Raw genomic sequence first — 27,821 nt, forward strand, 5'->3', positions numbered from 1 at the left:
CTACGTGCAATTGCAGTAATTCCAACCCAACCTGTTTAAAAGAACTGTTAACTCTGAAAAGTGATAGATGGACAAAAGGCATTGATTCCATCATTATTCTTTAAAGAAGTTTAAGTGGTGCAAAATATTACAACATAACAATGAGGCCAAATGAGCCCAGAAAATATCTAGCTAGTCAATACCTGATCTCTGAGAAACAGAGAGGCCCGGCAGTCAGGGCCCATACTGGTTCAGAATACAAGCATATCAGTGAAACATGGAAAATTATGAGTGATGTTGATTCAGAAAATGGTGAGACTTAGTTGAGGAAAAAATGAGCCTGCAGAGTTCTTGGTCTGAGCCCCAGCCAGGCCAAATTACCTTTAGAATATTGGTAGATTAATCTCTAAAGAGGCCGCAGAAAGAGAGGAATTGGAATAGATTTGCTGACATTTCCATGACAATCTATCTTTATCAGTGATGATAGTGGAACCATTACACAGTGCCTGGGATACCGTAGGCACTTAATAAATGTTGGGTGACTTGACTTGGATACTATCATCTCAGTGCCAATATATTTAGTGAGGAAGTATCTATGGCACTTAAGATGAAGTCAGGAAGACAGTCTGGACTATACCAAATGCATAGAAGAGAAATCTATACTGCAGGGATTAGTTCTGAAGAAATGTGAGAAACAGTTTTTAAGATATCAATGAAAGGGATATTCCAAAAGAATAAAAAAGGATTGTAGAACGTACTTTTAACAAAAGTCAATTATAAAGACATCAGTAACTATTGAAACGGCTATCTACTTTCTCAGCTCTCTAAAATATTTGCAAGAATGGTCTATAAATGAATTAAGAGTATCCTTGATGAAAATAGTAGAAGGGAATAAACAGTCTTTTGCAGATGACTTTATAGGTTATATCTTCATCTTAATATGATTGGCTAAGAAATAACAAAGACAAGAATTCAGGAATAGTTGACTCAGTAAAGCAAAGTAAAACACAAAGCATTCTTCTCACACAAGGGTTCATCCACGCATATGACAACATACAAAGCCCCATGACAGATTCAACCATGTAAATTACTTCGGCCAACAATCTGCTGAGTATTAGGAATGAGTGACAAATAAAATAAGGAGTCACATGCTCACCAAGCTTCTCTTCAATCTTGCACAAAGTCCAAATATGAAGAATTCCTTATTGATAAGTTTTCCAAATGCTAATATTTATAGGTGAGGCAGTGTGCATAGTGCTTTACATATAGTAGGCATTTAATAAATGCCTGTTTAATTCAAGTTAATTGTACCCTAGAACACTGTAGAAAATACTCACTGAGATTTCTGGGCCCTAAAAAGAGATCAGTTTAGTAATTCACACTAGAAACACAAAGTGGAAGAACAATGTATATAACACTGATTATCACAAAATGTGAAGAGATAGCTCATTTTGGACAGGTACTAGAGATGGACAATAGTGCAGGCATTTAATTGAATGGAGGGATTAGACTGGACTGGATCACATTTGGGAAATGATGTAGGACTTTCAATGACTGAAATTTGCTTGCCAATGAAAAAAGTCCAACTTTTAAACACCAATTTTCTCCCAGTCAGGTGATAAGGCTCTACACAACTGAATACCATTATCTAGGAAGATTGAAAGGGCAGTGGATATTTGGTGTGTATAATTAGACTGCTGCATATTACAAACGATAACTTGCACTCACGTAATAGTGGAAAGAAGACCAGTCTTGGCATCAGAAAGACCTGAGTTCAAGTCCTGCCCATGATACACACTAACTGTATGGCCATGGACATATTCCTTCATCTTTCAGTGCCACAGGCAACTGTCTGGGACTCCAAGTTAGAGACAAGTTGCTGATCAGCCTCAGTAGAAGGAGTTTCCATAAGTATGAACAAAAAAAAGTCAGAAGGAAACTTGTATGCCTTGCTGGAAAAGGAGGTAGTTTGGTCATGTTGAGAGGCCAAGGATTTCAATGGTATTCCCAAATATCTAAAGAATCACAGAGTGGCTTTCAGTATTGGGTAATCCTTTTATGAAGGATATTCAGAAAGACTGACAAAAGTCAAACAGGATTAGCAAGTATGGATGGGGCATGATTTACACAATAATGAGATCACAGATCTACTGAATTACTTAACAGTATCCCTGAGGTAACAGCAAGTAGGTTGATAGGCAATAGAATACTATTTAGTGATTCTGATGGGCAACTAAAGGGCAAAGTTCACCATAACCTTAGCATCCATCTAATTAGCCCAACCTACTTATGTTATAAATGAGGAAACTGAGACCTGGAGAGGCTAAATGATTTGCCAAAGATCCCTGGCCCTAAATGAATTATTTGTTTCCTAACCACCTACATTTTGAAATAAAAGAGGTACAATAATTTCCAGACTGCTCTATAAATTTATCCTGGGCCAAAGTAGACCTTATATTTCCAAAGCTCTGTGCTGATGATCCTAAGAGACCTTTCAAAAGGAAAAAAAAACCTAACAGAATTCCAGCAGCCCTTATTCTAGCTCTCATTATCACTCCACAGAGCTGTCCAGGGCTCAGAGCCATTGCTAACTTCAAAGGGAGCCGTGTGTATGCTCAGATTGATTGCAGAGGCAGCCCAAGTGGATTAGAGAAACAGACTCCTTTACCTTTGATTTGTTTTTAAAAATTGAGAAATAATCATTAACTTTATACTAAAATGTCTTTATTTTCAAGGTTTACTGTGAAACGAAATGAAAATTTAAAAAGAAATTTTCCTCAACTATGCAATGGGAATTGTCAAAAAGTCTTCTGTAAGAGTAACTATTTTTCTTTATTATAGCTTTCTTTCATGTGAAATATTTTGGGTTAGCCCGCGGGGCAAAGCTATTACTGCTCCAGTTGGAAGTCTGAGGTAGAGTCCTTGGTTCATGTTGGAGCAGCATTAAGTTTTTTTTAGACTTTCAGTTTCATTGATGTGTTCTGTTTTCACATTGCATACACTTACAGATTACTCCTGCTTAGTGAGAGGTCTCTTGGAACAAAGCAAAATAGTTAAAAAAAAAACAACAACAACTAATAACATAGTCACCTCTATTGAAAGTTTATGCAACACAGGGTCAAGTTCAAAGGCAGTTTTTCATGGAGTGACCTGACAGTTAAAAAAAAAAACAATAATATATTGACCTCAACTGAAAGTTCATGCAACACAGAATGAAGTTCAAAGACAGTTTTTCATGGAGTGACCTAAGAAAGCAGGGAAATGAGAATAAGGTTACTGATTCAGGGAGATGCAGAAACTGTCACCAGAAAATACTAGTTGGAGTTCAAGGAATTGAGAGGTTAACAACATATGGCAGTGAGATGTGGAGCTGGCAATGGCCACTCAATGGGAATTAATCACTTGAATAACTGCTGCCTGCAGGTTGTCCTTGTGCCTGGTAACTGCCTGCCATCACTTGTATTTCTGTAAATTTCAATGAGATGCTGTGGCACCAGGGCCTGGACACCATCTATCCACTAGGATCGTGCCATAGTCAGACCACATCTAGAGTACTGTGTTCCATTCTGCCCAGAGTATTTTATAAAGGAAATTGACAAAGTAGACTGTGTCAAGAAGGTGGACAGTATGATGACAGGAAAGGAGACTATGACCCATTGGTATTGGTTGCAAAAAATAGGGATGTTTAAGCCTGCAGAAGACTTAGAGGGGATGTGAGAGTGGGCTTCAAGAATTTTAAGAGTTGGCTCTGATTTTTTTAATCTAGACACTGCTCAGATTTTTACAATCTAGCCAATAGCTCACAGATGCTCAGATTCCTTAAGAGTCTGGCTAATATGGCAGATCTTTAATAAACCTTGTTTTTGACTGAAAGAAAAAAAAGAATTTTGAGAGTTGTCAAGTGGAAAATACTTTTTTTTCTTAACCCAAAGGGACAGAAACAAGGGTAAGGGGGCGGGGCAGCTAGGTGGTACAGGGGATAGAGCACCAGCCCTGAAGTCAGGAGGACCTGAGTTCCAATCTGACCTCAGATCAAACATTTGACACTAGCGGTGTGACCCTGGGCAAGTCACTTAACCCCAATTGCCTAAAAACAAAAGAAGAGCAAGGGCACAAATTGCAAGGAGACAGAGTGATGTAAGGGAAAATTTTTTAACAATTAGAACTATACAAAAGTGCCTGAGGCCCTCTCTACCGATTGGTGATTCCCTCCTCAGGTCCACCATTTTAAGAAGGATTCCAGCCATCCTTCACATATCTCACGTCTGGACCTTCCCTCTGAACTTCTCCTTGCCCTTCCTTTCTCTCTTCTTTAGCTTAGTGTCACCACTTTTGAGCTCCCCTTTATTGTTGTCTTCCCCCAATGGAATATAATAAGTTCTTTGAGGACACAGACCATCTTGTTTGTTTAGTACTTATATTCCCAGAACACTGAACAGTGCCTGCTGGCACATAATAAGCATTTAATAAATGTGCTATCTATCCACCTATCTATCATCTATGCATCTATAATCCATTACCTATCAATCAATCTATCGATCTATCTATTCATCATCTAATGAGCTGCCTTAGGAAGAAGCAGTGATCAAATGATTTATAGAATGCACAGAGCTTCTCAAACCTCAAAAGTGCTATATAAATGTCAATTACCACTTATTATAACTACTAGTTTCCTTCTCATTGGAAGTCTTTAAACAGAGGCTGAATGAGCATTTGTTAAGTGTCTTATAAAAAGGACTTCTCAGGTACAGACAGGATGGACTAGATCACCTTTGAGGTCCCTTCCAACACTAACATTCTATGACTTGTATTCCCATGAGGATCTGTCCAGTGAAGCAGGGCTGCTGAAAGTTACTGAAAAGGGGGATCTAGGAATTGCTACCAAAGAAAATAAGCTGAATTTCAAATAACAGAGAGAATAATGCAGTGGAACAGGATGTGCGGTTAGCAGTGGCCAGTATGCAGTAATTATATGCTTCTATGGAAGCAGAAGCCTTCAGCAGTTCTTTGCTTGCAGCCTATGATCTCTCCATATTCTGTAAATGTTTCACAAATGTTGTGGTATAAGGTATTCCTATCCCAATGATCATAGGATGAATACCCTTTACTAAGAACTGAGGAGTGAGTTCAACCTGAAGAAGTCAGATAAGCCACTCTTAGACCAAATCTGCTAAGCTCCCCTTTTTGACTTGTAATGTGTCTGGGCTCTTGAAAAGATCAAGGACATGGCTGTAAACCCATAGAAGCATCCAGGGAACACTCACCTTACATACCATACACCCTTTTAATTGCTTCAGATACACATACAACAAAGACAGGAGAAGAAAGATCCCAGGAGGCCCAAATCACTACACCTAGGCAGTTGTACTCTCCTGGTGCACCTCTGTTGGCTTTTGCTTCTAAACTCTTTATATCCATAATTCTAGCTAGTTTGACAGATACATCGGTACTGTCCTTCATTACTACTCTTGCATACTCATTCTCCCTCATATGGAGTAGGTGTAGATATAAGCAGGTAGGGTTCGCCTTTGTTGCTCCACTCCCTCCTCCATTGGGCATTTAGAAGTTATAACTACATCATTAATATAGTGACCATTAATCATTAAAAAACTCATTCAGTAATTGTAGGGCTGTCAGGTATATTGACAACACCTTTGGTCTAAGATTTATAAATAAGATTTAAAATCACAGGGGACATGCTTATGGGAAAGCATCTAGTTTTCATTTGCTTGAAAGAGGTAGATCAAATTGATAAGCTTACAATAACTCTTATAATATCTAAAAAGTATTCATTTAAAAATGACATGACTGATATAAAAAATACGCCTTTCTCCTTATTTTGAAAAAGGTCGATAATTTAGTCAAAATTAGGTCTCCCCAGATGGATGAGCCACCACCTCAACATATATAGGGAAGTGAAGTATTTTGTAGCATATCCTATCAAAATGATGAACACATCTACTGGTTCATTTTGGTTTTTGCAGGAAAATTTCAAGTCCTATGGTTACAGAATCCTCATGTGCATTTATCAAGATTGAACCAAGTGAAGGATAATGCCATGTGACTGCAAAATGTCTGGATCTTTTTAGAACTGAAAATTAAACCATGGTACACAAACTGAACAAATTTCAGACTGTATCGCCTTGATGCTGCCCTCTGGAAAATACTCAACATTTAAACACAGTTTTGGATTCAAAGATCAAGATACAGACATTCTTACCTAAAAACAAAGTCAGATTTATCTATTTCAGCTCCACATATAGAGTTCCTCAGGATTCCCCCATTTCCAACCACTGCACATTGATTAAAGGGACGCCCCACAAATGGTTGTGACTGTTAAAAGGAAGTTACAAAGGAGAACATTTTTTTTTCAGTTAGAGACTCACAAATGTCATCAGTTCAGTGCTTGTAGCTTAACTCTGTAGGAGGTTAATAGAATATGGTGTGCAGAGTGAGCTAATGGTTGTGAGAAAATACCAACAACCGTTAACTTAGAGACTTAAGAAGAACCACAGCTTTGGATGGATGGATTTTTCCTGAAAGAAATAAGATTTGGCATTATTTATTACTATGTAAATAGAACAGGAAGGGAGAAAACCTTTTTTCTTAAGCTCCAAAAAATGCTAAGATAGGGTGATAAATAAAACATGCTAAACACTCTTCTACTTCTAGACATAAAATTGATTTTTATCTAGTGAAAGGTAGGTATGATTCGTGAATGAGTCTTCAGGCTCAATTATGCCATCAGATATATAAATGCCCATCTTGTAAAAAAAGTTTGAAGGATGAAAACTACTGTGTGCTGGACTATTTCAAATTAATTTTTCAAGGCCTAATTTTGGTTTTGTATAAAGAACTTTCTCTTTTCTTCCTTCTTGGCTACCCCATCAATTCACCCCAGACTTGTTCCTCCTCTCCTCCTGAGCCCTACCAGACTTAGCAAACAATTCCCTTGGAAAGGAGTAGTTCTTCAATGGGTCAGTTTCCTTAGAGTACTGTATCCTTCTCTGGCAGTAAGGAATACCGTAAGTCCTCTGTTAACAATTAACACTATCTGAAAATGGATATTTTTATTTATTTGTGCATTGAGGTAGCCACAATTTGCTCTGGATTCAGGACGAACTCAGAGATAAAATACCTTGTCCTAACTATCCTAGAATGAAGTCAACAGAACCAGTTATAGGCAGAAAGTTATGACTCTGTCGAACAATCCAAAGCTCTCTGTTTCTTTTATTACTCCCTTCTCTCCATTTGCCCACATGTCACCTGCTAGGGTTTGGGATTCACTCTGGCATTTCCCTGACCCTAGGCTATCTCTGGTTCGGATATTTGCAGTGTTCTTTTTTTCTAAGGAGCAGCAGGTTTTGAGGAAGCTAGCACTTGGCTTGAGGTGGCTTTGAGCTTGGTAAACTGACTCTAACTTCCTTGGGCTGGCATAGAGTAGCCTCAAACTTGGCTTGCCAAAGATTTGTAGTCTCTGGTGCTTGGCAGAAGTTAGATCAGTCTTTAGAGTTGAGGAATGTGTTGCACACACCAGCATGTGTGTTTGTGTGTGTGCATGCATGTTTATGCATGTGTATGTTCATACTATCTCTTCCAATAGAATATAAATACTTTGAGGGCAGAAACATTTTTTTTGGTACCTAGCATAAGGCCTAGACTCACTAGCACATAGCAGCTGCTAGCTTGCTCGCTTGCTTACGTGTGCACGTGTGTGTATAGGTGTTGGCAGCAGAAGAGGATGTTTTCTAAGACAAACTTCCTCCCTATTGAAAAGCCAAGTCTGGATCTAAACGTTAATTTACAGTCTCTTACAACCTACTACCTGGAAGGGCAGTGTATTAGGAAGGTGGTGATCTGACAGTCATCCACTGGGAGCTGCCAAGTTTTCCATCTTCAATTTCCAGAATAAAAGCAAGACAAAGAATATAAATTTACAGTTCTCTGGGCAAGGTGTGATTTTGCTTCCAACATAGGAAATAGGGAGAAGTCCATTTCAGATTTAAAAAGGCCACTTCCACAGCACAAGATAGTGACCCAAAGATCCATGAGCTTCAAGGGAAGTCCCAACTGGCCCATCTTATTCAAGAGTGATGAAGCAGTAAGACTAGAGGATAGGGGAAACTTAGAATTATTTAAGCTACATAAAAGTGTTTCCAACATATTCACAGAGCACTAAAAAAAATGCCTTTAAAAAATCATCCACCTTAAATCTAGCAGGTAATACTATTACTCATACATTATTACTCATTTAGTTTAAGCTCTGACTTCATGTTTTAAAACATTTCATCTTTTTATTATGTCCCAAACAACCCACTAACCGACTTCACTTACCACTGGCAGCATCCGAAAAATGCCCTTTTCAATAGGGAAGCTGGCCCTCTCTGCTTCATAACTCATGTTACTCCCAAGTGGAGTGTTATTTTGAGAAATGACAAGGTTGTGTGTGGCATCACAGCAAGAAGCAAGTTTTGACCTGCAGAGGACGAGCAAAAGCAAACCAAGGCAAAGAATCAGGAAAACAACAGGAAATAATGGTCAGTCCAAAAAAGGGATAATCATCACAGTGACTTTCCGGAGGGCCATATAGCCTTCTCCCCCATTCCCTTTTGTCTTCATTGTTCCTAACGAACCCTTGAGGGAGGAACTGTGAGCAAAATGGACCAAAGGTAGTAACAAGATAAAGGGGGTCACACAGGTTCACTTGTTCACTGACATACTGAAGCCATTCCCAGTTAAGTGCCAGCTGTATGAGGAAGCTGTTTTTTAATCTTATTTTCATTGATAGCTTCTGTTTTTACATCACCTTCATTTTATCTGTTGAAGAACCTGGGGATGTTTCAGCCTGGAGCAGAGAGGACTCTGGGGAGACATAGCTGTCTTCAAGTATCTGTGAAGGACTGTCATGTGGAAGGCAAATAGACTTCTGTTTGACCTCAGAGGACAGAACCAGGAGCAAGAGGTTATAGCTGCAAATTTAGATTCAATGTCAGGGAGAAAAAGTTCTCCCTCCTTTGAGCCAAAGTGGAGAGGCCACTCGTCAGGTAGATTACAGTAGGGATTCTTTGCATGTACAGATAGTTAGTTAGCTAAAAATAATAATGGCTACCATTTATGTAACACTTTAGGGTTTGCAAAACACTTTATATATGTTATCTCATTTGAGTCCCACAACAGGTAGGTGCTATTATCCCCATTTTACAGTTGAAGAAACTGAGTCTGAGAGAGGTGAAGTGACTTGTCCAGTTCACGCAGTTAGAGAATGCCTGAGCAGGATTTGAATTCAAATCTTTCTGACTCCAAGTCCAACACTCTATCTCCACTGTGCCACCTACCTGCCCAACTAAAGTTTGCCCAGCTAGATGGCTGCTGAGGTCCCTTCCAATTCTCAAATTCTTTGATTTTGTGATTCTTAATATATCCCTCCCCCACCACCTAAATTACCCAGTGAGCCTTCCTTAGTAATGAATATTTGAAGAGAAAGAGGAAAAAAATCCCAGTTCAACAGAACCATTTCTTACAGTGCCATTATATTCCATTACATTAATGGACCACAATTTATTCTGTCGCTTCCCAATCATTGACATTTACTTTGTGCAAACTACGTTTTATAATATTATTTTAACTTTAAGGGAAGAGAGAAAATGGGGCATTTCCCTTATAATGCAGAAAGGACATTTGAAATCAAATGAGTATAGTTAAAAAATATCCAAAATGATATTTAATTATTGAATGGTCCCCTGAAAACAGGTCATTATTTAATGCAGTATGGTTTGAAAGGCGGCATTTTAAAATGAGCTATCTTGTATAACTTGGCTAAAAACAGAATTTCAATAAAACTATTGGTATTTGGGAAAATGCAGTCAATTCAGTATTATACTGAGATCAATGGGTCCTGCCCCCTTATCTCTGACAGATGAATGTCTAAACCATCCAAGAGAGATATCTGCTGTTAAAGATCAGTAGGGCCAGAGACTTCATAACTTTCCTTGCTAATCCACACCAGTTTTTATTATCCTGGCAGGTGAGAAGTTTTTCCTTACCTGGCCCTGAAAAGTCTCTTACTTCACGTTGGCAGTTTTATCTGGTTCTATTTTGTATAAAATAGAGAACTGATCGGCATTCCCCTTTATAGAAAACCCTTCTATACTCAAAGCCAGTGATCAAGTCACTCTTTAGTTTTCAAACAATTATTCATCCCGCCAATCAACTTTGTTGCCCTAAGTAAAATGGGATCTAATAATCTCATGCTGATCAGAGTATGAAAGAGGGAATGAAATACAAGATGATTTCCTGGCCCTTTTGTTCAAATGTGCCTTTTAATGTACTCTGCTATAATGCTGACTTTAAGAAAAAAAAAGAAATTATGCATTGCTGACTCACAATAAGCTTGAGGCCAATGACCCTCAGGTGGATTTTTACATATACCTGCCTAGCCAATCCTTCTGTATCCATATGGAATTGCAGATTAGTATGACTGTAAGGAACATTAGAAACTGAATTCACCTCATTTTAGAGCTGAGGAAATCCTCTTATTTGTTGGAGAGAGGGTTGTCCCTCAAGTGGATAACTCTTGGACTCTTTCTTACTTAGTTTCATCTCATTTTAAGGGGCCATTTCTAATTTTCTAGGGCATTTGGAGCTTTATTCCTCTCATAAAGTATCAGTAATTCTTATAGAATTAATGGGCTATACTATGGAGCTTAGGAAAGGTGTATTATTTGAATGCAGTGGTCAGTGTTTTGAACTTTGGATATGCCATGATAATGTCAATGTCATCCAGTGAATTATTAATTGAGGAAAATTATTTTTTGCTCATTCAAATATCAAATATCAAAATATCATAACCTGCTTCCTAACATCCTTTCAAATTTCTGAACCTAAAGTTTCTAAGAAATGATTTATGGAGAATAAAGCAATATAGACTCCAATTGGCATATTACGTGGTCAAAAACAGTTACCCTAATGGGGCTTAAAAATTATAACTGTTATTCAAATTTAATTAGAATAGAGTTGTTAAAAACATTTGACCCTGTCGATCACTCTCTCCTCCTTGATACTCTTTCTACTTTAGGTTTTTGGGACACTTTTCTTTCCTGGTTCTCCTCTTACCTCTCTGACTACTCCTTCTATGCCTCCTTTACTAGATCTTTCTCCAGATCATGCCCTCTAACTGTAGGTGGCCCTCAGGGTTCAGTCCTGGACCCTCTTCTCTTCTCCCTCTATACTATTTCTCTTGGTGATATCATCAGCTCCCACAGATTTAATTATGCTAATGATTCTCAAATCCACCTTCCTGCTCCAAATCTCTCTCTTGACCTCCAATTTCCTATCTCCAACTGTCTTTCAGGCATCTCAGACTTTATGTCCCCAAACTCCCTGTGTCTAAAACAGAATTCATTATCTTTCCCCCTAAGCCCTCTGTCCCCCTCCCTTTCCTATTATTGCAGAAAGCAACACTACCCTCCCAATTCCTCAGACTCATAACCTAGGAGTCATCCTGGATTCATCACAACATCTCTCAAATATGCCCCCTCTTCTCCTCTGACAGTGCCCATACTCTAGTGCAGGCCCTCATCACCTCACACTTTGATTTTTTCAATAGCCTGCTGATGGGTCTGCCTTCTTCAAGTGTCTCCCCACTCAGATTCCTTTTCCATTCAGCTGCAAAAGTGATTTTCCTAAAACATAGGTCCAATCATGTAACACCCCATCTCTCACCTATGAAATAAACTCCAGTGGCTTCCTATTGTCTCCGGGAGCAAATACAAATTGTTCTATTTGGCATTCAAAGCTCTTCATAACCTAGCCCCTTCCTACCTTTCCAGTCCTCTTGTACTTTACAACCCAACATGTACTCTTTGATACAGTGACAATGGCCTCCTGGTGGTTCCCATTACCCAGAAACTCCATCTCTCAGTTCTGGGCATTCTCTCTGGTGTCCCCCACACCTGCAATGAACTCCCTTTTTATCTCCACCTACTGACTTCCCTGGCTTCCTTTAAATCTCAACTAAAATCCCATGTTCTGCAGGAATCCCTCTTAATTCCAATGCATTCCCTCTGTTAATTATTTCTGATTTATCATGTACACAGCTTGTTTTCTAAATATTTGTTTGTTATCTCCCATTAGATTTGAGCTCCTTGAGGGCAGGAACTGTCTTTTGCCATTTTTTATATCCTTAGTACAGTGCCTGGCATGCAATAAATGCTGAATAGATGTTTATTGATTGACTATAACTTTAAATGTTTTGTGTGTATTGTATTTTTGAATAAATTCAATTCAACAAATATTTATTAAGCACCTACTATACTCCAGGGACTGGGGACACAGACAAAAAATGAAAGTCTCTGCCTTGATAGACCTTTCATTCCACTGAGGAGAAACTATATATATACACACATGTATTTATATATACACATATATGTATATTTATATATATGCATATGTAGATATAGAAAAGAAAAAGATGGCTTGGTGATCACATTAGCTCCCAGGATCCAGTTACCACCTACTCATCTAGCCCTAACCTCTTTTCTAACCTCCAGATTCTCATCTCCAAATATCTATTAGATATCTCGAACTGAATGTCTTAAACCCAGCTCACACTACATGGATCTCATTCTCTTTTCCCTCAAGCCGTCCCCTGTTTCAAATGTTGTTATTATGATGGAGGGCAGCTCCATCCTTACAGTCCTTCAGGCTCATATAATAGGCCTAGGTATTATCCTCAACTCCTCACTCTCGTTCCCCATTTCGAATCTATTGCCAAGTTTCGTCAATTTTATCTTTGTAAAATCTCTCCTACCGTTCTGATAGGAGCCATCATCACCTCAGATCTAGGCTACTACAATAGCCTATTGACTAGTGCCCTTGCCTGAACTCTCTACTCATTCCAGTCCATCCTCCAGCAAGCTGTCAAAGTGATCTTCCTAAAATGTAGGTCTGACTTTATTATTCCACTCCCCTTCCCATAATTCCATAAACTCTAGTGGTTCCCTATCACTTCCAGTATCAAATATAAAATCCTGTGATAGATATCTCTCATTTCTATGCATTTTCACTGACTTTTCCACATACCTGGAATTCTCCTCCTCCTCCTCTCAGCCTCCTGGCTTCACTGGCTCCCTTCAATTCTCAGCTAAAATCTAGAAGCCTTTCCTGAACTCCTGTAGTGATAATGCATTCTCTTGGTTGACCATCTCTAATTTATCCTATATGTATTATGCTTTGTAAATAGTTGTTTGCATGTTGTCTCACACATTAGATTATGAGTTCCTTGAGAGCAGAGACTATCTTTTACCTTTGTATGCCTAGCATTAAGCATAGCACTTGACACATAATGGGTGCTTAATAGATGCTTGTTTACTTGACTTGAAAGTATATAGAAAATAATGAAAAGCAATTTAAAAATAGAGATTATGGGAAAAAATAGAGTTATCCTAAACCTCTGTCTTCCTTTGGGAAATACCATCATACATGTGTATACAATATGTAAATATCATCAATTTATATATAGGCACACACATATGCTTATACACATATGTATTGTATATGCATTGCCATCATACATGTATGTACAATGTGTAAATGTCACCACATGTGTATATACACATATGTGTTCATATACATGTGTATTGTGTATGCACACACACACACACACACACACACACACACACACATATATATATATATATATATATATACCACCAGAGAAATCCATGTGGGAGAAAACACAATTCCTTGTTCCTTTAAAAGATTACCATACAAAAAAAGACTTTTAAAAGCACCTAACTGCATATAGTACTTTACCAGGTGCTATTCAAAGAGAATTACAACAAAAGTAATTTCTAAAATCTAAAATTAATTCTCAGACTCATGGGACTTCTGCATTCTGGGGCAGACCCATGAATTTACATTAGGAAATGCAGGTAACATAAAAACAAAAGATATCTAATAAGATTACTTAAAAATAAACAGAAATATGATTCAACTTCTCCCTCTCTACTTCTAGTTGCTCCTAAAAGTGGATGTGTACTCTTCTCCATTATGGTGTTAATCTGATGAGCTCAGTTTTAGATGTGTGGAGTTTGAGGTGGCAAAGGGCCATCTCAATGGAGATGCCCATCAAGCAGCTGGAAAGGAAGGAACTCAGTAAAGAGATGGGGGGTTAGGTGTGTAGATTTGATTGGGAATCATCTGTGTTGAGGTGTTAATTAAAGTTCTGGGAATATGTGAGGTCTTCACAGCAGAACATGTAGAGAGAGAAGAGAAGACTTGTCAAGAATAGAATCTTGAGACAGCCAAGTAGATGGAGGAATGCAAAGAAGAGAAGGAGATGGAGAAGGACTGGACAGATTGGTTGGAGGAGAATTAGAGAAAGGCAAGCTAAAGAAGAGCAAGGGAATCCAGAAGGTGGGAGTGGTCAAGTATCAAGTGATATGGAAAGGTCCAGTAGGATGACAACTGAGAAAAGGTCATTGGAAAAAGGTCAAATCAGAAGTTAATGTTAACTTGGAGATGGTAGCTTCAGTAGTGGAGTGGTAATGATCAATCAACAAGCATTTCTTAAGCTTATTATGTGGCCAGGTTACTGTGTTAAGTGTTGAGAATACAAATACAAGCAGAAAGACAGTCCCTGACTTCAAAGAGCTTACATTCTGATGGGAGGCAGGGAAGACTATATATCAAAAGAAGATGAAAACCAGGAGGTGGGGGCCAGTGGGAGCAGGGTGGGGAGAAAGAGATGAAGGTGGTAGAAAAAGTACAGAGAGTCTGAAGAGGAATTCCTGGAGAGGAATGAAGACATGGCTGCTGGCCTAGGAGTCCTCCTTAAAATGGAGGTTCTGGGAGGAATCAGCCCATCAGAGGCAGAAGCTATTCCCAGTGCGTAAAGTCCAATGGTGAAGTGTGCTTTGAGGGCGGATGCTTGTAGGGCATGGCAGCAAAAGTCCAGAAAAAGGTAACAGGGTCAGGAGGTGGAGAATCACATAAATACACAAATGGGGAAGATTGCAACTGCTTACAGAACTTGAGTAATGGAGGGAGGAAGAGAGAACCATAGTGCGACAGGGTGACAAGATATGCAGAAATGGCCTCTAAATTTATACTTGGCAGTAAACAGGATGAATTTCTTTATATTTGGAACATAAAAATACATTTTTATATTCAGGTTATTAATGTTCTGACAAAAATCTTTTAGTACATTTAACAGTATTAGACCTGTAGATACATTCTCCTTGTTCCCATTTGGCTAGCAAGTTCCCATTAAGATATGATTTAATAAGGTTATGGAGTTCATTAGAAAGTTCATCATACCAACAAAGTGGAAAGAACACTTTCAAGAAGATTTCCGGTCTTTTAGAGGTCATCCAACTTAGAGCTTTTTTTTTTTAATCTGAATTCAGGAAAATTTATTGAGGTTATCAAATTTGCTTTCTAAAAGCTCAGGTAATTCAGATAATGAACAGAGTTAATTTTTGCCTATTGAATGAGGTTCAACTCCCAGAGCATACCATTTCTTCCACAATTCTCTTATTTGACAGGTAAAAACTCAGAATTGTTCCTTCTAAGTTTTGATCCAAGTGCAAAATGTTCACATGTGATTTCTGGAGCTGATAGATTCTTCAAGCTCAAGAGCTTCCACTTATCTTTTGGAACCTTCGATCTTATGTTATCTGAACATTTCTTATTATAATCCTTATTGATTTGATACATTCGTTCACCATCTCATGAAATACTAGGATTTCTGGGACAATTTGATGGCTTATGGGAACAAAGAAATGGCATAAATGAAATTGAGCTTGTCCTGAAAAATCCAGTGTACTTGGACACTGTCCCCCTAGAGCCATTTAGGTTGGTACTCAGCAACTCCATTCCTTTCCTTTCTTTACATGACCAACAGAACGAACTGAAGGAAACAAATAAGCCACCAGTTCACACTACCAACTGGAAAGCATCATACTGGGGCACTTTCAGAGTTGTAAGGATTGGTCTATCACGGGGCCCTGTGAAAGAGGATTTTCAGAGCTCCCTTCTCCCCCCATCCCCCCATCTTGCCAGCTTCCTTCTCTAAAGTTCTTCACAAGGACCTTACTGATAGTAAGATTGCATTGAGTCTTCATCCAGGTCAAACTCCAACTGGGCCTGAATTGATTTAATCTGCTCTGGCTTGGGCGGAGACAGATTCTTTTGCCTAGATAGCCCAAGGCTGAGAGTGGTCTGGTTGGGGGGGTGGTCTGATAGAACAGGTATTTCCTCTGTCCATAGGTAGAATGATGGTGGGATGATATCAGCCCCAGTTGAAATGGTTTGTACCAGGATTAAATGACATAAGTCATGTACTCAAGACCCCATTTGAATATAGCCTACCTCCCAGTGTGTTGACCAATCAGAGTTGATTGGCACCCCTTGGGAACACCTACTCTTCAAAAGGCATATAACCCTGTACCCCAAATCTCAAATCAAGCCAGTTCTGGACTCATACACAATGCATGTCAAACCAGTTTAAGAGAAATTAAAACATGGACACACAACCTAATCATTTGTCTCTTTCTTAGAATAAATTCTGTTTTGGGGGTTAACAGCTCCCAATCTGTTTAGTCAAAATTAACCAGACTATCTTCTAAAGTGATCTAGTCATAGAAGCAGAACATTATGCACAGTAACAGTCATATTGTGATGATAGTCAACTGTTAAAAGACTTAACTACTCTGATTAGTATAATGGTTCATGACAATTCCAAAGGACTTGTGATGAAAAATGCCATCCACCTCCAGAGAGAGAACTGATGAATTCTGAGTGAGGATTGAAGCATATTTTCTTTCACTTTCATTATTTTTCTTGTTTTTTTTTCTTTTGCAACATTTTAATGTGGAAATGTTTTGCATGACTTTGTATGTATAATGGGTATCATATCTCTTGCTTTCTTAAAGGGTGGGGGAGGGAGAGGTAGAGAATTTAGAACTGAAAAATCAAAACAAACAAACAAATAAAGTGATCTAGTCAATCATTGGTAATGAAAGCTTGACCATTGCCTCTTCTTTGTGATATGTCTGGTTGGGAGGATAATATGATGGGAGTCTCTAAAATCAGCTTCTGACTAAGCCATCTCCCTCCTCTCCTCTCCCCATCTTGCCCACACCAACCACACATATCCCCAGTAAGGTCAATAACGTAGTGCTTACACTGAATCCCTTCCTATATCACAGAGGTAGCTAGGTATCAAAGTTGATACCTCGTGCTGGATTTGAAATCAGAAAAACCTGAGTTTGAATCCTGCCTCAAATATTAACAAGTCACCTTAACTTTTTCAGCCTTAGTGTTTCCTCATATTTAAAATAGAGATAATAATAGCAGCTAGGTCACAGGGTTGTTGTGTAGATCAAGCTAAAGGGGATAATAAAGTGCTACGTAAAGATTAGCTTTTGTTTTTTCACCCTATGTCACCTTCTCCCCCGTGGGAAAATGAAACTGCCTCCCTCCTCTTCCTCCATTCTTTCCACATAATAAAAATAAGGAGTAGATTTCCTCTTCCAAAAGGTTGTCTAGCTTCCAGTGCACTTCATTGTATTTTTCATTTCTATTTTTGCATTACCAGCATGTAGCAGAGTGTCCTGCATATAGCAGGTGATTAATAAATGCTTACTGAGATGAATGACTATTAGAATCCCTAAGGACTCCACCTCAGACTTTAGCTTCCTTGCCACCTTCTTTGGGAGCCTTTTCTTGGGTCCCCACAGCTACAATTGTCCCCTGTAGGGTTAATTTCCATCTGCTCTGGATGTTTCTCCTATATTTCTATTTATTTACAAATTATCTTCCTCATTAGAATGTAAGTTTCTTGAGGGCAAAGAATTATTGCTTTTCTTTGGATCCTTAGAACTTAGGCACATAGTTTATGCTTAATAAATACTTGTTTATTGACTGATGAATTCCAGGGTTCTAAAAGCTTTAATGTACCTTTCAAAGGGCTTGGCTTCATCATCCTTAGGGTCCCTGTCTTATAAATTTTAAAGAAACTAGGTGGCCTAATGTGCTGGATTTGGAGTCAAGATAGACCTGAGTTGAAATCTACCTAAGACATACCTGTGTGACCCTGGGCAAGTCACTTTGCTTTCTCAGCCTCAGTTTCCTCATGTGTAAAATGAGGATGATAATAACACCTCTTTCATAGAATAGTTATGAGGATCAAATGAGATAATATATGCAGAGTACTATGTCAACCTTAAAGCATTAAATAAAGGTTAGCTGTCATCATCAGTAGAAGTAGTAGTGCTGCTGCTGCTGCTGGTGGTGGTAGTAGTAGTAGTAGTAGTAGTGATATTCCTCCTAACTCTAGCACAATGTTTTAGGAATTTAGGTGGACACAGTAGGTTTTTAAATAAATGTTTAATGAATGAATGAATGCATAAATGTTTAACTTGCAGGAAGTGATTATGTAGTAGGAAAATATAGTTCAATATATTTTGCTTTGATTGATACAAAGAGATGTGGAGAATAATATTACACCACCACAAACACTTAATTAGCTCTCCTTTGAGAAATAAATATATTTTGTTACATCCGAGACAATTTCAAAAAGAAAACCAAACTATATCTTTAAATTATAGCTGCTTGGTATTTCCTTTTGTTACAGCTACTCATTATAAGACGCAAGTCAAAATTCTTCATTGGTCTTAATGGAACGCTTCCTAGGTTTCCATGAAATGTTAATGACTGCTTCAGGTTTGCATTCTACAAGTAAGGGAAGGATGCTTAGAATACTAACAACTTAAATGTTTCATCCCTCAGTTCCTGGGTATCTCTTACATATCATCAAGCTCTCTAGGATTTCTGAATACGGTTTAGTGCAGTTAAGGAGCTCTCCATAGATATACTAGATGGTCATCTTATTTCTACTTCATACCACAAGTGTTTTCACAAAATTTCAAGGAAAAAGTAGTTTTATATTAAAGATTTTTGCAGAGTATACCTTAACTTGCTTTGTTCAATGCCCTGCATAGGACGCAATGTTTTATGATGCTTAATACTATTGTTTTCTCAATATTAATTCTGTGGCTACTGCTAGACCTGGGTTCTAATCTTGCTTCTGTCACTCATGGGCTGAGTGACAAGGCATTTGATTTTCCCAGACTCAGTGTCCTCATCTGTAAAAGAAGGATAATAAAATATGCAGTGTCTACCGCACAGAGGGAGTCGTTGGGGACAAATGAGATAATGCAAGGTGTCCTAAAAGTTTTAGGGAAGTTTTAGGCAACGAGTTGCCAAACCTTAAAGCACTACATAAATGTCAGCTAATAAGAATAATAGCACTTAATGATGAGTCCTTTCTATTTATTCATTCATTCATTCATTTATTTATTCATTTATCTATCTATCTATCTATTTATTTTAGGCAATTGGGGTTAAGTGACTTGCCTAGGGTCACTCAGCTAGTAAGTGTTGAGTGTTTGGTCTGAGGCCAGATTTGAACTCAGGTCCTCCTGGTTTCACAGCCGGTGCTCTATCCACTGTGCCACCTAGCTGCCCCAGTCCTTTTTATCAAATATATGTCCCTGCATCTTAGGTTAATGGCATTCACCACAACACAATTGGTCACACGACAAGAAAACCATCCACATAGTTCTGAATAATTATTGTGACAAGCTGTACTTTGTTTTCACTGAGTCCTATGAGGTGTGAACTACCGGCTCCTGGCTACTACTTGTTAAACTGAATGCCAGTAAGTTATATCTGATCCTAAATTCTTTCATTCAGCCATCACACAAGAAGGCTGCATGATACAGTGGTTGAGGCCTGAGGTGAGGTAACTGTCCTAGGCTTCAAAGGCCACAGATATCTAGTCTGTGAATTCTCTACATTCCATATTAGAGACTTTTTGGCATTTGCTTCACAGCTACAAAGCTACAAAGACATACTAAAAACAGTTCTTGTCCTTAAGGAGGCTATGGGGGATACAACATGTGAACAGATAAGTAAATACTGATATGAGATAAGTTGAAGAAGAAGAAGAAGAAGAAGAAGAAGAAGAAGAAGAGGAGGAGGAGGAGGAGGAGGAGGAAGAAGAAGAAGAAGTAGAAGAAGAAGAACTAGAAGAAGAAGAAGTAGAAGAAGAAAGAAGAAGAAGAACTAGAAGAAGAAGAAGAAGAAGAAGAAGAAGAACTAGAAGAAGAAGAAGAAGAAGAGAGGAAAGACTTCTCTGAGGAAGTGTTCCCTGAACTGAGCCCTGAAGGAAGCTAAGGCTCTTGAGTAACTAGTTACAATGTTTTCTATATAATGATGGCAGATTGAGTTCTTGAATAGGAGATATTCAGAGAAACATAGGAGGATGTGCACCAACTGATGCAAAATGAAATCAGCGGAACCTAGGATAGTGCACACAACTGCAACAATGGGAATGAAACAAATGAAATTTTGAGTGACTAAAAAAAAATGAAAATCTCACAGAACAAATAATGAGACATGCACATAATGAAACATACATGACCTCTTTGCTGCATAAAAGAGTGAGACTAGTAAGACAAAAGACATCCACGTGGTCTGACTCGGTCATTGCATAAACTACTTTTTGCTTAGTTGGTTTTCTTTGTCATGATGAAGATTCAATCTGGAGGAAGGAGTGTTTGAAACATACGTGATATAAAGATAAAAGCTATCAGTAAAACATTTTTAAAAATTAATTAATTTACTTTTAGTTTTCAACATTCATTCCCACAAACTTTTGAGTTTTAAATTTTCTCCCTGCCTCCCTCCCCAAGCTGGCATGCAATCTGATATTGGCTCTCCATACACATTCCAATTAAACATATCTTCACATTAGTCATGTAAAACATATCTTAATAAACAAATAGGCCACATTTTGGTCTAGACCTGAGAAATTGCAGTGGAGTAGAGAACTCTCTCAATCCATGCAGACCAGCAATTTGTTCTGCAGCTTGCAGCCTTAAGTTTCCGAAGACAGTGAGAGGCTTAAGTAAACTTGCCCGGGGCTCTCACAGCTAGTGTATGTCACAGGCAAGACTTGAACTCAAGGTCTTCCTGATTCCAAGACCAACTCTCCACCCAATACATCCCACTACCTCTCCAACAGGCTATCCAGATATGCTTGAAAGAACAGAAAACTTACCCATGGAGAGGGTGAAGAATAAGTCAGTTAGGTAACAAGCATTTATTAAGCACTTACTATATGCCAGGCAGGGTTAGGGCTACAAAACCATTCTGTGTCCCAAACAAAAAGAAATGGGATTACTTAGACAGGTGCAAGCCAGACATAATTCCTGCTAAGTAGAGCTGTTAAACATAGAGCAGTATCAAAAGAGGCCATAGAATCCCTTTTCCTAGAGTTATTTAAATAGAGGAGATAGACCCAATTGTCAAAGAAGCTTTGGATACAGTCTTGCACGAATGCATAAGGATGATTTAGATGACCTCTCAAGGTCCCTTCCAGCTCTATGATAGTCCTCTGTAGTTTCTAAATTGCTAAGTTGAAGTCAATTCTGAATTACTTAAGTGTGAAAAAACAAGCTCTAAAAATATGAAATTCAACCATTAAAATGAATTTTTTGAGAATTCTGAATATAGATTAGACTTTAGACAAAAAAAATTCCAGGTCACTGGCCTTATTGTTGTTCGATGTATGAACAGACTGTGGAAGGCATTTGTCCCCTCTCTTTTGTGACTGAGTTGTTCGTACTTTTATTTAGTTAAATATTCAGTGGAAGAGTGGTGAAGGTAGGAGGGGGAAGAGGCAAGCAGGACCCAAAAGCCTTTCTTTGTAGAAACTGGCAGAATGTTTTGAAGCCTGAATTAACTCTCTGAAGCTTTTGAAAAGGGATTTTTACAATTAAAGCGCTGAATCCATCTTATCTATAATTACAGCAGCTTATTACCAAAGGAAGTGCTCCCTAGGATAAATGTTGCTGGTACAATTTCTGTTTATGCCATACTTTCTTTTGCAAGAGGTCTCATTATTTCTTAAACCTTCACTGGCAATACCAAACACTAATTGTAGACTTCATTTAAAAATAATGAACAGGGAGTCTGTGTGTAATCATAGTTAAGGGGGGCCAGTATTGCTGGATGTTTCCTAGAGGTGAAGGGACAGACCTAATAACAGCTAACATGTATATAATATTTACTTTATGTCAAGCACTGTGCTAAGCACTTCACATTATTATCTCATTTGATCTTCAAAACAATCCTGGGAGGTAAGTGCTATTATAACTCCCATTTTACAGAAGAGGAAACTGAGGCAAACAGAGATTAAATGACTTGCCCAAGGTCACACACTTTAGTATCTGAGGTTGATTTGAACTCAGGTCTTCCCAATTCCAGGCCCAGTGCTCCATCCACTGTGCTACTTAGCTGTGCCAGACTGGAAAATCTATCTCTGGCTTCCAGTATCTGCTACAGGAGCCAGGCTCCTTTGTGGGGAGCTCAGTAACTCTGCTCTTTCCCCCATCTTTCTTTGAACAGCAAAGCCAACTAAAAGAGAGGAGAGACAAGTCACAAACTCTGCTCAAGAAGAGAGACAAGCTTTCCTACTGAATAAAGTACACTTGAGAACAGTAACCTAGAAAGATGAACAGTATATGACTTTTTGGCCCAAGCATTCTATTTTCAATCATGAAAAGATCAAAGAGAGTGCAAATGGAGTAGCACACGAAAAAGGACAGATGGTCCCTTCATAAATTCCATGTTACTCTACATCTAAAGAGAAGCGCAAGGCCAAGAGCAGGGATTATGAATGATTATAAACTCTCTCATGACATTGGACTGGAATCTAAAAACGACCCTCTCATCATTCCCTCATTGCTGTACTTTATCTGTGATAATAGCCAGCTATTAACAGGGAAATGTTACAGAATTACAGGGTCTCAGGGCAGGGAGGGGCTGTGGAGGCCACCGAGACCAATCCATCTGGGCTGAGAGTCTTTTCCTCTCATATCCCAAACAAGTAGGCACCCTACCTCTATTTAAGAACTCCAGGATGAGGTAACTCATGGCCACTCAAGGAAGCCCGCTCTATTTTTGGATAACTGAAATTATTATGAAGTTTTTCCTTTCATATGTATCCATCTGTCTCTTTATAATACGGATTCTTAACCTAGGGTCTATGAACTTTTATTTTTAAATACAATATCCTGTGCCCAGGGTCACAACAGCTATTAAGTGTCTGAGGGCAGATTTGAACTCATGAAGATGAGTCTTCCTGGTCCCAGGCCCAGCACATTATTCACTATAGCACCACCAAGCTATTCGCCTATCTCTAAGTAAGCAGCCTAAGCTATAAGCAAGTTAACCTAACTAACATTGTCAGTTTTTTCATCTCTAAAATAAGGATAGTAATGCTTGGATTTCTTATCCCAGACTGGTTGTGAGGATACTGCTTTATCAACCAGAGTGTGTTACATAAAGGTGAGCTTGTGATGTGACTATCATTATTGTACATTAAGATTAATTTGTTCTTATTGTCACTTTGGTTTCCCTATTTTCCATTGTAATTTCAACACAATTTCAGTGGAAGGTAAATCTTTATAACTATTGTTATAGAACTGCAAAGTTAAAATTCTACAATGCTAAGTGGCATATCAGTAATGGATTCTAGTGCAATCATTTCTTTACATTGCACGTATTAAGTTTGTTATAGAAGAGAAATGACGAATAAGATCAAAGTGGTACTTGGATATACCGCTATTTTATTTCATAGCCTAATACATTATAAATTACTTTGTTGTTGTTCGTCCTTCATTCTTGAAGAGGACCAAAGACATCATGAGGGTGGTGACTTGTGCATGAATTGGATTTAAGTGAAGCAGAGCTGCTTGAAGTCTTTACCCACAAGCTCTCCTCCAGAGTCATCCAAGTCCAATGGTAAAACAAAAGTCAAGACAACTATTGATGGCCCAGGATGCAGTGGATGACCTTGGTCTTTCTAAATTAAGGTCTTTCCCAGGTTTCAGTTTGTTTGAGGCAACACTCATTCAATGAGTAAGGGCTAGGTAAGATGTGAGATAAAAGTTGGCTCAAAGGCAATCTCTGCTATTAAGAGAGCAATGATCCAGGATTACCAGAGGCATACAGGGATCCCACTGGCATCAAAATATTCACTGTATCAGAAAATTTAGACTCTTTAGTCACCAGTTCTTTTAAAAGGAATTCTTCCAGGATTGAATAAAATACGTAAGATTGGTCAAGCCTAGTAGAATGTAGGTTCCTTGAGGGGCTATTTCATTTCTGTGTTTGTAGTTATGCCACCTAACATAGTAAATTGCACACAAATAGGTACTTAATAAAGGTTTACATTGTTAGAACATTGAAAGAAATTGTTTTGACCCTGAAGATACTAACCAGTGTGGAATTATATTCAATTGGAGGCTAAGGCAATGTCTTTCAGTTATGCCTGCTTTATGTTAATTCCTGATCCTTTAATCTTCATCAGGAGAGTGACTTCAAATTTTCTGGCTCTCTGCAGGCATTCCAAACATGTGAATGTGTCCTTTACTGCGGCTTTTTGTCCTTTTCCTGTGAATCACTGCCAGCACAACTGAATGGTCTGTATTTGAATGTGGAACCAGGAAGTGCTCTCTGTGTATATATGAGACCACACAGGACATGACAATAAAAAATATTTCACCAGAAAAAGATGAGCAGCTCCCTCTATAGTTAAGGTTGAGGACAACAAGTAGGTTGGGACAGACAGGTGAGGGACCTTGTCTACTTGGTTAGACTGGCACTTTATAGAATAATACTAAAAGTCACATCTTGGAGAATGGCAGCTCCAAAAACCCCTCTGTGGTTCCATTTCACCATCATCAACACTGCTCATTTCCCTAGAGATCATGGGATAATAGAATTTCAAGCTGAAAGGAGCTCAGAGGTTGTCTTCTTGTCCAACCCCCTTATTCTATAGATAAGAAAACTGAGGCCTGTCAGGGTTGAAATGAACTACCCAAACTTATGCACATAAGAAATAGTAGAACTAGGCTTGGGATCCAGATTTCCTGACTCCAATTCTAGTTCTCTTGAAGGTCAACTGAGCTCTCTCATACTTATGGCCCGAGTGTCAATTGGGACCTGGGATTTCTTAGTTCACATCGTACTTGGACTATTGCAATTGACTCTTCACTTTTCCCTGACTCCAGTCTCTTCCCCGTCTAGTCCATCTTGTACTTCACCAATAGTATGTTTATTTTTATGTTTATCATGTCACCCTTAAATTGCTAATGGCTTCTTATTGACTACAGTAGTCACGTCAAACTCAAATAGAAATGGATTCCATGGCCTCGTGTTGACTTAGAAAATCATAAATTAACATTATCTACATTGTATTACATTTCTATTTATTTTGTTAAACATTTCTCAGTTACTTTTTAATCTGGTTCAGGCTGTACTCAGCTGTGTGTTGGATACTTCTAGACAGGATAAAGTCCAAACTACTTGCTCTTCATTCAAGGTCCTCCACAATTTGACCATATCCTACTTCTGCAAAATCTCTCTGCTCTAACCAGATTGTTCTCTAAATTCTATGCCATTTTTCCACCTATGTGAATTCAACGCATCCCTCAAGGCTTATTGGCTCCAGTTTCATCTCTACCATGGTGAGTATCAGCCCACAGTGACCAATCCCTCCTTTAAATTACTAGAGCCCTTCAATTCAGTTAGCAGATGTTTATTGAAGGCCTAACCAGAATGTGCAAAGCATATAGTAGGCACCAGGAATACAAAGACTTAAAAAGGAAGAGCCTTTGTCCTTAAGTCAAGAAATATATGATGTTCCCAGACATGTTCACATAATACAAAGTAATTTGAAAAGGAGAGAATACTAGCAAAGAGGTTATCTAGGAAAACTGGATAGAAGTGAGGGCATCTAGGCTGACATTTCTGGGGGGCACTTATTCAACTCAATTCACTGATTATTATTAATGTCCACATTAGTACCTAGAGCACATTTGGTTCACAACCTTCCAATGTCACTTGACTTTTTAAATATAAATTTGTCTATATTGTCATTTAGGTTACAAGCTCTTTTAAAGTAGAAGCCATGTCTTGTAATTTTCTATATTTCCTGTGGTACCCAACAGGGCCTTGCACATAGTGGGAACTATATAACTATCTGGTGATTTATTAATAATTGTTCATCGTTTATGGGGGCTCTTCAATCAATAACAGCTCAGTCCAACAGACACTTATCAAGGGCCGATTATTGTATGGGCAAAGCACTGGGCTGGGGATGCAAAAGCAAAACACCGTCTGTCCTCAGGAAAACACACAAAGCTTAACTCAAATAAGTTCACCCCACTCTTAATTGGCAGGCTTAGACTAGAATTTTTGGTCCAATATTCTTTCCACTTAGATGGGAGTTCGTTACCAGATTCCAGATTTCTGCTGGCTCTTGTTTTCTTTCTCATAAGTTTTCCCTTCAATAACCCTTTAACCAGAGGTGTGCTGGAATCAGCTTAATCCAGAGCTATTGTTAAATTTCCAGTGTGAACATTTATATCTTTAAAATCAGTAAACCCTACAAATTGGGGCTTAATTTATTGTTTTGTTGATTGCCTAGCCTTAAGGAAATGGTGGGGAAAATGGGGGATTGATGTTTAAATTTTAATAGGGAAATGAAATTTGGTTTCAGTGTCATGTTAATAATGCAGATGAAACTTAAAAGTGTGTCCTGAATGTGTGTGTGTGTTTTTTTTCCCCAGAGAGCCAGTACCAGCACATTGCTGCCTCTAAACCTCACAGTCTTATAATACTCCTTCCCTGGGGATATGATGTTATACTAGATACATACAAAGAATCTTCCCCAGAAAAAGAAAAGGGGGATTATTTCTGGTGGTAAAATTGTAATATATATCTATATGTATATAAAGATATAGATATATATAGACAGATGTATGTATGTATTGTGAAAAATGATTTCTCTTGGTAATCTGAGTCTTGGAGATTCAGAGCTCCACCCCCCAGCCTTTTGCTTCAAAGTTCTTCGGAAGGACATGACTGATAATGAGATTGTATTGAATCTTCTTATCCTAGTCATACCTGACCCAAACCTGAATTAATTTTATCCTACTCAGGCTTGGTTGGAGACAGATACTATTGCCCAAACAGACAGAGGCTGAGAGTGGTCTGGTAGAATGATGGGTTCATATGAGCCCCTGTTGAAAGGGTATATAATGCTGTACCCCAAAATCCCAAACCAAGTCAGTTCTGAACTAGACCCCTGAGGGGAGCCCAGTTTTGGACTGAACTCCCATGCAATGCATGTCAAGCCAGCTCAAGAGAAATTGAACAGTAAATTGACATACACATCCCAATTCTGTTTGTCTCTTTCTTAGAATAAATAAATCGGGGTTCACAGCATATATACGTCCATTGCTCTTAATTATAAAATAGCAATTCAGAATGCCTATTAAACATATTAACATAGTTTTGTGTATTATGGTAATAGACTAAGAGGATAGTGAAGACAGGGGTATGGAGGGCAAGCACAGGTGGAAAAAAGGAACACTGTGGGAAGAGAAAGAAAGAATCTGACAAAGTGGAGAGAAGATGGGTAGCACCAAAACTCTTGCTGTTTAGTTCCCTAAGCCTTGAGGGGAAGGCATTAGGCCAAAGCAGATTCAGTTGTTGTCACAGGCAGATTAAAAAGTGGTCATTGGGTCAGTGTCAGTAAGACCCATATACTCTCTCAATTTTTTTCCCCAATTCCTCATGACATACTGTCTGAAATTCTACCATCAGATTTTTTAATTTAGATTCAAGCAGTGACCACTCCAATCATCTTTTTAAAATGGAGATGCCCCGTCAGACCTCAGCAATCATGCTACCCTTGGAAGGAA

General features: G+C 38.5%; 1 protein-coding gene across 1 annotated transcript in view; it reads right to left on the reverse strand.

Annotated features, from left to right (window-relative positions):
* The window catches only part of ST8SIA6 (ST8 alpha-N-acetyl-neuraminide alpha-2,8-sialyltransferase 6), a 118,009-nt gene that overhangs the window by 16,396 nt on the left and 73,792 nt on the right, over positions 1 to 27,821 (reverse strand). The window contains exons 5-6 of the mRNA XM_020966908.2: positions 8,314 to 8,455; positions 6,200 to 6,312 (exon numbers count right to left, since the gene is read on the reverse strand). Of these exons, the coding sequence (XP_020822567.1) occupies positions 6,200 to 6,312; positions 8,314 to 8,455 (255 nt within the window). The remainder of the gene's footprint in view (positions 1 to 6,199; positions 6,313 to 8,313; positions 8,456 to 27,821) is intronic.

This window comes from Phascolarctos cinereus, unplaced genomic scaffold (genome assembly GCF_003287225.1).
Source record: "Phascolarctos cinereus isolate Bilbo 61053 unplaced genomic scaffold, phaCin_HiC Scaffold_1;HRSCAF=81, whole genome shotgun sequence".
NCBI lineage: Eukaryota > Metazoa > Chordata > Mammalia > Diprotodontia > Phascolarctidae > Phascolarctos > Phascolarctos cinereus.